The sequence below is a fragment of the Hippocampus bargibanti genome, linkage group LG11 (assembly GCF_051943395.1).
Source record: "Hippocampus bargibanti isolate YZ-2025 linkage group LG11, ASM5194339v1, whole genome shotgun sequence".
NCBI lineage: Eukaryota > Metazoa > Chordata > Actinopteri > Syngnathiformes > Syngnathidae > Hippocampus > Hippocampus bargibanti.
In genome coordinates this window covers 6744515-6758964 of record NC_142744.1, presented here as the reverse complement: position 1 = coordinate 6758964, position 14450 = coordinate 6744515, and the positions used below count along the sequence as shown (strand labels likewise).

Below are 14450 nucleotides of genomic sequence, written 5' to 3'. Positions count from 1 at the left end.
ATTTATTTATATGTGTATTTATCTATTTATTTATTTGTTATTCATTCATGTATTTATGTATTTATGTATTTCCAGTCCCGCTGGAAGCTATGCGTCATCCGCAGAGTTGAGTCGTTGCAGCAGCCAGCTGAGCGAAGAGGACTATGGCGGTGAATATGGAGAGAGGGATCCTTACGATGAGAACGACTCCTACCACTCGTGCCACTCCTCGGTGAGCTACAGTAAAGGTTCCCCGGACTGGGACCCCGATGAGACTCAAGGTGCGTACAGCGATGAGGGCGGCTACAGCAAAGACGGGGGTGAGGAGGCAGCTATGTATGAGGAAGAAGATGCTGGATTATATGAGGTCGAGGAGGAAGGCCTCTATGAGGACGAAGACTTGATGTATGACGATGACGATTTATACAACCTGGATGGAAACCTCAGTGAGGATTTGGAACCTCCATTCACCCCGACCCCAACGTCCGCTGCTCCGCCGGCTCTTGACGTACCGAGTTCCAGACCTGCGTTGGAGAAACAACCTTCGGTACATGAAAAACAGCCCCCTACGCAACCTGTCAATCAAGTGTCCGGCCAGGGTGTCCCCGCCGGCGTTACTCCAACAGCACAATTCCCTCCTGGTCATCAAACGTCTCAAGCGGCAAAACAGCCCCCGCCCCAAACACAGGCACCTCCGTCCGCCACCTCCTTCTTCTCAATGGCCAAACCCCTGACAGCTGCAGTCTCAGGATTAGCCTCCACTTTCCTGTCTTCTGTCCCCAGTGCCCAACCCCCCCAGTCTCAGCCCCCGCCGCCCGCCGCCTCCGAACCACATCCATTCGCGACCGCAAACAATCTTCCACCATCCCACCCGGCCACGTTAGCCGCAACCCAGCCCCCCTCCGCCGCCGAGGGTCCTTCTTCCCAGCAGATTGTAAATTCTACTCAGCCTGCTGTGCAATCACCTGGCCCCGAGCATGAAGCTTCGCAAATGGAAGAGGAGCCCTGGTTGGAGGAGGAAAATCGACTGGAGGAGTCCAAGGTGTCCCCGAATCCTCCGGAAGAGAATCTCGGCGTTGAGCGGAAGGAGCGCATTGAAACAAGCAGGCCACCAACACCTGAGGAAAAAGAGATGACACCTGAGAGGTAGGAGAGAAACTCAGCTTCACATGAGCGGGATATCCTAAAAGTCACAAAAAGGTGACACTGATAAAGCAATTAAAACTGGAGCTGAACTTCAGTAGGAGACAGATTAACTTCTTGTCAGGCAACATAATTTTTTTCCCAATATCGACCATTCAGACATGAAAAAGGAATCATGACTTTTCAGGTATCCCGTCCATCTCATTTATCGCAAGGTCAATGTATTCACATCCAAAAATGTCCATGTCAGTCCTCCAGTCATCGAAGGACCCAAAGAACCAGTGGATCCATCACTCCGAGCCAAAGAGAACTGGCTTAGAATCTATGACAAAGTTTTGGACCAGCTTCGGGAGGTAAGTGCACAACTCTGCAGGTCGTCTGTGTAAGCTCTCAGTCGTACAGGAGTGGTCCATCGATGAGAAGGTTTCTTCAGCCGTCATCTGTACAAAAGTGAAGGTTTCGGACGTTTCGCCTCCTATCCAAGAGGCTTCGTCAGCGAACTAAAGTCTGACTGGTCGTATCGGCCCCATTTATATATCCCTAATGTCCAGACCTGGTGGCGCCGGACACAGCTATGATAGGTCCCTACTCTCAGGTTGGGGGGGGGCGCGGGACCCCCCCCTGTGGCCCCACTGCAGGTCTAATTGGCTAGCTACCTAGCTAGCTATCTATTTGCTATATATTAGCTTTCTGGCTGGCTAGCTAGCTATCTATTAGCTATATAGCTATCTATATAGTTAGCTATCTATTAGCTATGTCCTTGAAAGTTTTGAAAGGCGTTTATAAATACAATGTATTATTATTGTTATTATTATTAGCTATCTATTAGCTAGCTAGCTTTTTATCTATTTGAGTTATAGTACGTCCGGGTTGAGTGAACACTGGCGCGTGCGGCGTCGCTCTGTATGTGTGACTGTAAAGTGACAATGAGAGATTTGAAAGGCGCTTATAAATGAAATATATTATTATTATTTTGAAAATGTTTGCAGCTAGCAATCGGAAAGCTTGCGTAGTGTGTTTCGTATACGCTATAAATAAAATATTTTCGTTTTCTTAAAATACAAAATTGGAGATGTGGCAGACAAAAAAACTTTTCGTTCTGGATGGAGCACCAAGATGCGATTTGACCGCCTGATTTAGCTGCTAAATATTTGGTTTGCTTTATCAGTTTGCACCTGCATTGTTCACTTTTCTTTGGTTGCTATTCATTGTTTTCGAATTGAGTTGCGCACCGTATTAATCACTTGCTTCAATGTTTCTGTTGATGTACGTACGTCGCTGTTTTTCCACACCTTTCTCTGTCTTTCCTTTTTGTTTTTGTTTTTACGTGTTGGCCCACTTTTGTTTTTGTTCCAGTTTCATGTCATTGCCATCGCGACACTCGCGTCGTGCACTTTTCTTGGCCGTCATTGGACCGTGCAGAAAGGTAGGCCCGAGCTGATGGCGGCTTGAAAATAATTTAGCTGATTCTGTATCGGTCTCATAATTACAACAAAAGTCGGTTCTTTGGAGGATCTGCATATCTTCTGTCATGTCATTGGAGAGCTCTTTTAGTTAGTCACTGAACCTTTTTTATTTTTGTATATTTTTTCAAGTAAGAAGCGTTACGTTTGCCTTCCATCAATAGAAGTTTTAACATTTTATTAATGCAGGTCCATTGCTGTATTCGTGTGCATGTAAACCTAAGAAGCTAGTGTGACATTGAATTGTATCCTGACCACTTTCCCCACTCCAAATCTATTTCCTAAAATATTTTCTTTGATCAGGCGCGAGGAGAAACTTCCAGCTCGCTATGGTTTGGTAAAGGAGGGTAAGTGTCTAACTCAGCAAAATACAAATCCACGTATTGGTGTTAAGGAATTTTTAAGATGAACATGCATTTACATATACAGTATGCACACCACCAAGGAAATACAACCAGAAGCTTAAAACAAAATTCATCTTTTTGCTTCAGGCTGATTGCGGTTTGGGATTTTGGCAAAAATAACCAATGAGTTGAAGTGAGTTTACGTACCTAGCATTTGATTAGAAAACTAAAATAGGTAATACCATATTTTCCGGTGTATCTGAACTCTGATAAAATATACATAGTATTCTTGAGCAGGAAAAAAGTACACTGGTCTGAATTGAACCAAACGGAAGAGTGGAACAAGAATCTATTAAATGTGGAGGAAGATTAGTTTTTTTCTTTCCCACCCAAGGACTTTCGGGTTGTCTCCACTCTTGCATGGCACTTCTTGTGGCAAATGTGATAATGGGTTTTTCCTTTTGTATGCAGAATGGGAGGTGCACTCTATAGTATTGACAGCATGCCGGACCTCCTCCGGAAGAGGAAAGCCATTCCTCTTGTTAGGGATCTGGTAAGTCTATTTCACACACACACACACACACACACACACACACACACACACACACACACACACACACACACACACACACACACACACACACACACACACACACACACACACACACACACACACACACACACACACACACACACACACACACACACACACACACACACACACACACACACACACACACACACACACACACACACACACACACACACACACACACACACACACACACACACACACACACACACACACACACACACACACACACACACACACACACACACACACACACACACACACACACACACACACACACACACACACACACACACACACACACACACACACACACACACACACACACACACACACACACACACACACACACACACACACACACACACACACACACACACACACACACACACACACACACACACACACACACACACACACACACACACACACACACACACACACACACACACACACACACACACACACACACACACACACACACACACACACACACACACACACACACACACACACACACACACACACACACACACACACACACACACACACACACACACACACACACACACACACACACACACACACACACACACACACACACACACACACACACACACACACACACACACACACACACACACACACACACACACACACACACACACACACACACACACACACACACACACACACACACACACACACACATTCCTGTTTGAACTGTTTTGTGAGGTCCAGGTACAGATATGGAGTGAGGACCACCCTTTCTGATATGTTTAGAGAACTAGTGTTATAATTTGAACACTGGATTTGCCCCCTAACTGCATTTGCCACTTCAACTTCTTAAAAAAAGCAATAAAAAGTGGACTAAAATAACAGCAGGAGAGAGGTCTCTGATTGGGTACATTAAAAGTCCTCACTCGTGTTATGAATTCAGTTAAAATATCGTTAAACTTTTTTTGGTTGATTCAGTTGAGTTTTCAAACGAGTTTTTGGTATGAGCGTTTTCCTCTCATTAACACCTGCAATTGCGCACAGAAGACATTTTGTATTTTAATTGTATATGTATTTTAATAGGTTGGTTACTTGTCTCTGTCTGCCCTGTGATTGGCTAACAACCAATTCAGGGTGTTCCCCACCTTGTGCACAAGAAAGCTGGGATGGGCTCCAGCACCCCCCGTGACCCTAATGGCGGGCTGGAAAATGGATGTATGGATATTATATTATTATTATTATTATTATTATTATTATTATTATTATTATTATTATTCATTGAAAGTGTGCCTTCTAGTCCAGAAAATATGTTAAATTGTAGCAGTTCTTCTAGTCAAGAACAAAGATGAGAGAAGAAATGTAAACATTAACACTTGAAACACATACATATTTATACACTGATTAAAAGAAATCTTTATCTCTGACTTTTCTCTCAATTTTTTTTCACGTCACCATTTGCATTATTACGCCAGGCGATGGTAAGTACGCTTCTACCCAATATAGATTTTTACATTACACATGCCGGTCCTCCTGAATTAACCTTTTAATATATTTTCAGTCGCTCGTACAGAACTCCCGTAAGGCTGGAATCACATCTGCAATGGCCTCAACAACTCTCGGCAATGAAGAGTTGGTGAGTTTCTTCTTTGCCTCCACGTGCTGGTTTGTTCTGTGACATCTGTGCCCTTCTTTAAATTCTTCCCCACATCTTTTTGCAGAAAAGTCACGTTTATAAGAAAACCCTGCAGGCCCTCATCTACCCCATATCCTCCACGACGCCGCACAATTTCGAAGTGTGGACAGCCACCACTCCCACCTACTGCTACGAATGTGAAGGTTTGCTGTGGGGCATCGCTAGACAAGGCATGCGCTGCTCTGAGTGTGGCGTCAAATGTCACGACAAGTGCCAAGATTTGCTGAATGCCGACTGTCTGCAAAGTAAGCCGTTGGCTCGTCGCTCATTCACAAAACCGCATTCACACAGTTGTGACATCTTGTACTAGCTTAGCTCATGACTTACGTTCCTCCAAATGTCTGTAAAGGGGCTGCTGAGAAAAGTTCCAAGCATGGAGCAGAAGACCGAACCCAGAATATCATCATGGTCCTAAAAGACCGCATGAAGATCAGAGAGCGGAACAAACCAGAGATCTTTGAGCAAATCCAGGAAGTCTTTGGCCTTGACAAATCAACACACGCTACCCAGATGAAACAGATCAAGCAGAGCGTGCTTGACGGAACATCCAAATGGTCAGCAAAGATCAGCATCACCGGTGAGAGATAGAGACAGCACGCTGACGTTGGTTTCTAGTTTGGTGGAGCTCACCTGACTGTAAAACGCCTTTTGTCTCTGTTCCCCTTAGTGGTATGTGCGCAGGGACTCCAGGCTAAAGACAAAACTGGTTCCAGTGATCCATATGTGACTGTCCAGGTGGGAAAGACCAAAAAAAGAACCAAGACAATTTATGGCAACCTAAACCCGGTGTGGGAAGAGAACTTCCACTTGTAAGTCCCTCGCGTTATTTTAAATGTTGCCATATATGTTTACTAACAATAACCGCGGCTCATTCAGCGAGTGCCACAACTCTTCGGATCGTATCAAGGTTCGAGTGTGGGATGAGGATGATGACATCAAGTCTCGCGTGAAACAGAGGTTCAAACGTGAGAGCGACGATTTCCTCGGTCAAACTATCATCGAAGTCCGCACGTTGAGTGGGGAGATGGACGTCTGGTATAACCTTGGTGAGTTCCCGTGCTTAACCAAAACGCAATGTTAAGTTTGTTAAACACGTAACAGATAAGAAAACGTGAAAGGGAATGTAACAGTTTGTCAATTGGAGGTGGAGCAGCAAATTAACAAAACGTGCTGTCTATTTGACAGACAAGAGGACCGATAAATCTGCTGTGTCGGGAGCCATCCGCATGCACATCAGCGTGGAGATTAAAGGAGAGGAGACTGTGGCGCCTTATCATGTCCAGTACACCTGTCTACATGAGGTCAGGATCCTTACGTGGAAGGAAGAAAATGCTACATTTGCATTTTAACTTATTCACTGCCAGACGACGTGCCAAAAATGTGTCCACTCCAGTGCCAGGGTTTTTGTCATGTTCATTCAAATTCCCGGACCCAGAGATTTTTAGGACTACATAAACATTCAATGCAGCATAAGAAACCCTCGACTCTCTTCTTACATTAGAAATAGTTAATTCCTAAATGATATGGGTCTGGAGTTATATGAGTTTGAAATGAGGGTGGCTGTCCAAAATACAATGCAATGCATGTTGGTTTATATAGGGCTTTAGCAACAGTTTCAGCTGTAACAAAGCGCGAACATGGAAAAAAGGGAAATGCTGCCCACTCTTGGAAGGGAAAAAACATTGCCAGAGGTCTGAGCAGCGCTTTATTGGCACCCAAGCAAGAAAAAAACAAAACCCGAAGAAATTCAGGAATGGCGCTTTACGTCATATTTTCAATTCCCGAATAACTTCAGGGATGGCAGTGAATGAGTTAATATGATCAAATATCTGACTGGAGAAATTACAAAGTTGTTTAATATTTTACAAAACATCAAAAATTAATTACAATATTTCCTGATTGGATGAAGTATCTAGCCAGCTAGCCAATTAGACAGCTAACCAGTTAGCTAGCTAGCTAGCAACTTAGCTAACGATCTAGCTAGATATTGTTCTAAGTCAAGTTTTGGGGGGTTTATTTCTAATACCTCAATAAGTTGCTTAAATAAGATTCACAATAATCACCCACAGTCACAATAAATCTATATTTACTCATTCACTTGAAGTTTTCCTCTCAAAATCAGCGGCAAACACTTGGTGGGATACTAAGATGCAAATTAATTTATTTTTTAATACAAAGGACAGGAAAGAAATACAGTAAAGTCTCGTTATATCGATATCGGATATATCGATAGTCCCGGTTATATCGATACTATTTCTATGCACGCACGGAGAAAATTACATGCAAACAGGGTCGGATATATCGATAGTCCCGGTTATATCGATATTTTTTCGGACTCCCTTGAATATCGATATAACGAGACTTTACTGTATATAAATTACTTTTTTCAATCCACCCAGTTTTGTATTTTAAGTCCAGTACTTTATTACACTGATAAACGAAATAGATCCTGATGGGAAAGCAGTCCCTTCCAAATGACCTGTAAGTGTGTTTTGTCTCTGTGTAGCATCTTTTCCAGTACACCACTGAAGATCAGAATGGCGGCGTCGTAAAGATTCCCGACGCCAAAGGAGACGATGCCTGGAAGGTGTACTTTGAGGAGACTGCTCAGGAGATAGTGGATGAGTTTGCCATGCGCTACGGCGTGGAGTCCATCTACCAGGCTATGACGTCAGTCTTGATCAACCTATTTATGTATTTTACCACAGAACCATGCACAATTTATGTACTAAATGACCCCCCCCACACCTTCAAATCAACAGCCACTTTGCCTGCTTGTCATCTAAATACATGTGTCCCGGAGTGCCTGCTGTGATGAGCACTTTGCTCGCCAACATCAACGCTTACTATGCTCACACCACCCAGTCCTCCAACAATGTTTCTGCTTCCGATAGATTTGCTGCGTCCAACTTTGGCGTAAGTTCCTGACACAATTTTCGCAATGTTAAAAAAAGAGACAAATCAGCTTAATTCTTTCCTATCCCAGTTCTTGGTATGAACCAATGCGCATAAAAAAACCCTGGGGTGAGTGCAAAGACAAATAAAATGTAGCCCAGCCCTCTTTGACAAATATTCGCCATCATCTGATATTGCTTGGTGAGGTTAAATGCTACTAACGGATCTCTCAGGCTTGTTGTTTTTCTTAGTGTCAGTCGTCTTAGTGTCTTTCTTTGTCATTTACATTTTTAGAAGGAGAGGTTTGTCAAGTTACTGGATCAACTACACAACTCCCTGAGGATTGATCTCTCCATGTATCGGGTACTGAATTCTCTCAATATTTTCTTGTCCTTGTGTGTTTAACAACTTTATTCTTCAACTTGGACACATCTCATCAAATTATGTATTTCTGTAGTTTAATTTTAAAAAATACTATGTCGAATAGATTCATTAACTCATTCACAGCGAGGCGATGTGCAAAAATGTGTCCACTACAGTGCCAGGGTTTTCGGCATTTTCACTCAAATTCCAGGATCCATAGAATATTAATTTTTAGGACTACATAAACATTCGATGCAGCGTAAGAGACTTTAGACTCTCTTCTTTCATCATAAAAAAAAGAGTTAATTCCTACGTTATATGGGTCTTGAGTTATCTAAGCTTGAAATGGGGGCGACTGTACAAAAGGCAAATGCTGCCCCCTCGCGGGAGGGAAAAACATTGCCAGAGGTCTTACTAGCGCTTTATCGGCACCCCCACGAAAGAAAAAACAAAACCCGAATAAATTCCAGAATAAATTCGGGAATGGTCGTGAATGAGTTAATTTTTTTCAAAAAATGACACACAAAACGCATTTCCGTACCTCATTTCTGCATTGAAATAATTGCTTCCTATCTAATATTCAAATTTCTTAAGCTATTGTATTATTGATGCTCGAATTACAATGAACAAAAAGCACTTGAGAAACATGTCTTTCCTTTTCCAACCTACGTGCGTGTGATGACACTTTCAGAATAATTTTCCCGCCAGCAGTCCTGAAAGACTTCAAGACCTTAAGTCTACCGTGGACCTGCTTACCAGCATCACATTCTTCAGGATGAAGGTAAGAATCAATTGCAATTTTTCATTGGGACTTGGAAAAAAAAAATCAGCAGGGATGCAAGTTTCCAGTCCATTCTGTCAAGAAACCCGAGGGCCATCCTGAGAACCGGCTTACATTAGCCTATCCAAATGGAAAGTACCCGAGAGAGAAGCAAACATGTTGAAATGACTTAACGCATTGTTGTTTTGAAACGTGTACAGGCACTAGCTTCGAATGGGAGTGCATTTTGAGGGTTTTCACCCAGTTCCTCCTTTTTAGGTCCAGGAACTACAAAGCCCCCCCAGAGCCAGCCAAGTTGTGAAGGACTGCGTAAAAGCCTGCCTCAATTCCACCTATGAATACATCTTCAACAACTGTCACGACCTCTATAATAGGGAATATCAGACGGATCCTGTAAGTGTGCGCATCCGCATTTAATTCACACCCAAATCATTTTTTTAGACATCCGACACGTAAAAACTAATAGATAGATAATAATAATAATAATAATACATTGTATTTATAAGCGCCTTTCAAAATTCTGAAGGACATGCTAATGGATAGCTAGCAAGATAGATAGCTATATAGCTTAATAGATAGCTAGCCACCCAGCCAGATAGCAAATTGATAGCTAGCTAGATCGCTAGCGAATAGCTAAGCGAGATAGATAGATACAACTTGGAACCCTCTACTATTTTTTTTGTTCATAAATAAGTGGAGACATTTACATTTCAAGATGGCGTCGCGTGATTGGCTGCCTTTACAGCAGCTCCTGTATTTTGTTTTTGCTGCTTTTGTTTCCTCAACTGTGAGATCTAATCTAATCTAATCTAATCCAATGTGTGTGGCCTTTCCTGTCCCCAGTCAAAAGCGGTCCCTCCAGATGAGCAGGGTCCCAGTGTCAAGAACTTGGACTTCTGGTCAAAACTCATCACGCTCATTGTGTCCATTATAGAGGAAGATAAAAACTCCTACACGCCTTGCCTTAATCAGTGAGTCTTTTTCATGTGTTCAATTTTTTTGTGTGTTTCAGAAAACTGTATTTGTGTATAGAACCGCTGATAGTAGTTAATCTTTATTCGTTTATGGATTTAGTTTGAGCGGCCCGTTTCCTTTTCTAGGTTTCCGCAGGAGTTAAATGTGGGCAAGATCAGTGCTGAGGTCATGTGGAATATGTTTGCGCAAGATATGAAATACGCCATGGAAGGTAGGCGCCATTTGATTGACATCTGAACATTCTAAGAAATGATTTTTCCCCCCTCTGTTTTTCTCTCTTTTTGTGTTTAGAACATGAAAAGCACCGCCTGTGTAAAAGTGCCGATTATATGAATTTACACTTCAAGGTCAAGTGGCTTTATAATGAGTACTGCAAGGAATTGCCCACCTTTCAGAAACATGTACCCGAATATCCAGCGTGAGTACTTTTTAAGCCAGAGGCCTACTTCAAACAGCACTCGGCAACAAATCATTTTTTGCTGACCATCCCTTTATATTTCCACTCCAGATGGTTCGAGCCGTTTGTCATCATGTGGTTGGATGAAAACGAGGAAGTATCCAGAGATTTTCTCCACGGTGCTCTGGAGAGGGACAAAAAAGACGGCGTAAGCACTTTTTAGTCTTTCATTATTATATCCCCGCAAATGCTCTGACGCACCGAAAACCCAACACACGAGACTACCCACCCCATTTTAGAAGCACCCCGAGAACATGTTCGTGCACTGTAAGTGTGCGCAAAAATAAATAAATAAATAAACCGATAAAGAAATAAATAGATAAATAAATACTTAATAAACGAAAAAATAAAAATCCTAAAAAAAACGGGCAGATAGATAAATGGATAAATAAATAGATATATAAATAAACAACTAAATAAAAAATACATAAATAAATTAAAAAACATACATAAATAAATGAATAAATAAAAAGAATAAATAAATATGTCAAGGTAGATAAATAAATATGTGGGTATAGAGATTAATCAATTAATAATTAATAATGTAATAAATAAACACATAAACGACTAATAAATACATAAATGGGTAGATAAATAAATGGATAAATGAATAGATAGATAAATAAACAACTAAACAAAAAAAATAAACAGGTAGATATATATTTTTGGATTGGATAAACAAATAGATATATAAATAAACAACTAAATCTAAATAAATAAATAAAAAGCTCATAAATCAAAGTCAAAGTCAGCTTCATTGTCAAATATGCTTATATGCATGACAATAAATACATAAATGACAAAAAAATAAATAAATACATAATCGACTAGTAAATAAATAAATAAATGGGTAGATAGATAAATGGATAAATAGATAAACAATTAAAAAACCAAATAAATAAACAGGTAGATTCATAAATGAATAAATAAACAGACAAATAAGAAACCAAAAAAATAAATAAATAACACATAAATACATAAATAAATATATAAATACATGAATAAATAGTGTCCCGCAAAACCTTCAATCGTCAGCTGTAAAATGTGAAAGCTATTCAGATTTAAAGGACAAACTGAGATCAGAAAAATGTTTTATAGCATCTAAAATACCCAAAACACGCAGTATGATATTTTTATTCAAATGCAAAACACCAATAAAAATGACTTAAAGTGTCCAAAATCTGCAAAAAATTGAGCTGCAAATTGGGCTTTTTCAGAAAGTCCCCCCCCAGTTCGTGATGTCACGCCAAGACGTCTTGTATTGCTGGAGAATCAAAACAATGGCTTCAGATTCGGAGAACATGCTTTCTTGTTACACATCAAGTTATGAATATAATTCAGATAGTTCTGAAGAGGAAAGCATACATGTTTGCAATCGATTAAAGAATTTATTCCGTGCCATTTTGAGGCAACATTGGGGGGAGATGGATCATCAAAAAAGAGGCAGAAAATGGCGTCCAAGGTCCTGTGAGGAATTAATCAGCCCGTTTCCACAGGCTGATAAATTCCGTCCATGGAGCATGGTCGCCCTCTTCTGGTGGCTTTTTGGTGTAACACGAGGTTTTCAGACCAGACAAGTACAGCAAAATACATTGACGTGATGGAAGGACTGCTACAATGTGTCTTTTTTCGGTCAGGGGCGTTCCTTCAGTGACGTCACGTACGGACTCGTCACCAACTCCAAAAAAGACTTCCTGAATATTCAGGACGAGTCTTAAAACGTAAAATATAGCTATATGCGATGGAGTTTTTGTAAAATACGCTCAGTAGAAGTCATTTGAAGCCATTTTACAAATTATGGACACAACTTGTCCGGAGACGTCGGTTGTCTTTTAACCTCCGATAATGTATTTAAGCACGTCTCATGGCAATTCAGGGAGTTCTCAGCCAACTCAGCACGTAGGATTCTCAGCCTAAAGACCCCGCCGGCAATCAATAATGAGTCGCTAGCAGAGGAGAACGGGCCAAAAAAAAAACCAACTTCCTCCCGCACATGCTAATCTTTTCATTGAGTCCGACTGTATTGACACCGATGGAGCCCAAAAATAAAGAAAAGCTTTCTCAAGGGGCTTTTTAAACCCTTTCATGCATCAATATTAATAACCTGTAATCTAATAACGTGACAAGCTATACACTAAAGTGACCGCTTGCTTTTTTTCTCTCATCGTGCAGTTCCAGGTCACTTCGGAACACGCTTTGTTCTCCTGCTCGGTGGTGGATGTGTTCTCTCAACTCAATCAGAGCTTCGAAATCATCCGCAAACTGGAATGTCCCGACCCCCAGATTGTCGGCAACTATATGAAAAGATTCGCCAAGGTGACCTTTACCTCCTCGTGTTCTCTGCAGACATCTGCTATAACATGGTCCCTTTTTTTTAAAACTCTGTTTCTCCTGCTTAGACCATCGGCAATGTTCTCCTGTCTTACGCTGACATCATCGCGAAGGAATTTCCGAATCACGTCAAGAAAGAGAGGGTGGTGAGTGTCAAGACAAACACTCGCTCAAGTGGATGCTCGGACCACGCTACTCTGTGATGACATTTAGCGCACCAGGCGGAGTCACGAGTAATACAGTATCGTGCGTCCTGTGACGGTTAAAAAGACGCAGTACAGACATTCCTCAACTTACGAACATTCGAGTTACGAACAACGGTACATACGAACATTTTTGCGGGTACTGTATGTCGAAAAATGTTCGGGCAGAGATGCTGTAAATTAGATTTAGTATTTTTTTATGACTGTTACAGCATCTGTGTTTTATACTTCCCCGTTCAGTGTTTGACTTCAACATACATTTCTTACAAAACATAACATTGAAGCAACTTACGAACAAATTCACCTTACGAACTTTGTTTGCTCGAAACGTATCTCGTTCGTAAGGTGGGGTGTGTCTGTACTCGGTGTCAAAATGTTTTGACAACCACTGATCGATGGCGGTCCGCTCAAAAACATCTTTATTGTACATCCTGTTTTATTTTCGATGATGCCAATTTTAGTTTGTAGCGATCTGGAATTGACAGCAAAAAATCCCGGCCTCTTGTGTGTGGAAGTGACCCCGCCCACTTTGCGGTGTTTCAAAGTTGAATTAAGGCTGTGTAATTAGCTCAATGTTGGATAAGCTGAGAGAAAAACGGCTGGTCCACCCACAGAGAGACCATCGCCTCGGAGGAGAATTTAATTAGTGGAATCTGCAGCTTTTCTTGCCTCATTGACTCCCCCCCACAAGGGCTAGAGTGGATTGTTTTGCAGACAAACATTGCACAGCATGCAGATGAAGAGAAGTGTGTATCATAAATGTGAATAAACTGATTTTTTTCCTTCTATTTTTTGGGGGGGTATCTGCAGCCATGTATTATCATCAACAATATCCAGCAGCTTCGAGTTCAGCTGGAAAAAATGTTTGAGGCGATGGGAGGAAAAGATGTGAGTAGCAGCCTGACTCAGACCATCTTCTGATCCGCATGGTGTCTATTTAATCCTCCCCTTGAATTTTTTTTAGCTCAATGTGGAGGCGAGTGACTTCCTGAAAGAACTGCAGAATAAACTCAACAGCGTCATGGACAGCCTCAGCCACATCTTTGCTGTCAGGTTGGTGTGCCCTGCATGTTGCATTTAACTCATTCACTGCCAATCCCGAATTTATTTGGGAATTGAAAATATGACTTGGAGCCCCATTCCCGAATTTGTTCGTGTTGTGTTTTTTTCTTTTTTGGGGTGCCGATTAAGCGCTGGCCAGAGCTCTGGAATGGTTTCCCCTCCCATGCGCGGC

The 14450-nt window shown here is 41.6% G+C and overlaps 1 protein-coding gene across 1 annotated transcript in view; it reads left to right on the top strand.

Annotated features, from left to right (window-relative positions):
- LOC148891334 (protein unc-13 homolog A) overlaps positions 1 to 14450 on the top strand; it is a 36741-nt gene that overhangs the window by 13541 nt on the left and 8750 nt on the right. The window contains 23 exon segments of the mRNA XM_089009162.1: positions 76 to 1125; positions 1373 to 1475; positions 2889 to 2932; positions 3401 to 3482; positions 5077 to 5151; positions 5237 to 5456; positions 5561 to 5788; positions 5879 to 6020; positions 6088 to 6257; positions 6397 to 6512; positions 7718 to 7881; positions 7974 to 8127; positions 8401 to 8469; positions 9161 to 9250; positions 9509 to 9643; positions 10094 to 10221; positions 10351 to 10436; positions 10517 to 10643; positions 10734 to 10830; positions 12855 to 12998; positions 13082 to 13159; positions 14027 to 14104; positions 14181 to 14269. Of these exon segments, the coding sequence (XP_088865288.1) occupies positions 76 to 1125; positions 1373 to 1475; positions 2889 to 2932; positions 3401 to 3482; positions 5077 to 5151; positions 5237 to 5456; positions 5561 to 5788; positions 5879 to 6020; positions 6088 to 6257; positions 6397 to 6512; positions 7718 to 7881; positions 7974 to 8127; positions 8401 to 8469; positions 9161 to 9250; positions 9509 to 9643; positions 10094 to 10221; positions 10351 to 10436; positions 10517 to 10643; positions 10734 to 10830; positions 12855 to 12998; positions 13082 to 13159; positions 14027 to 14104; positions 14181 to 14269 (3669 nt within the window).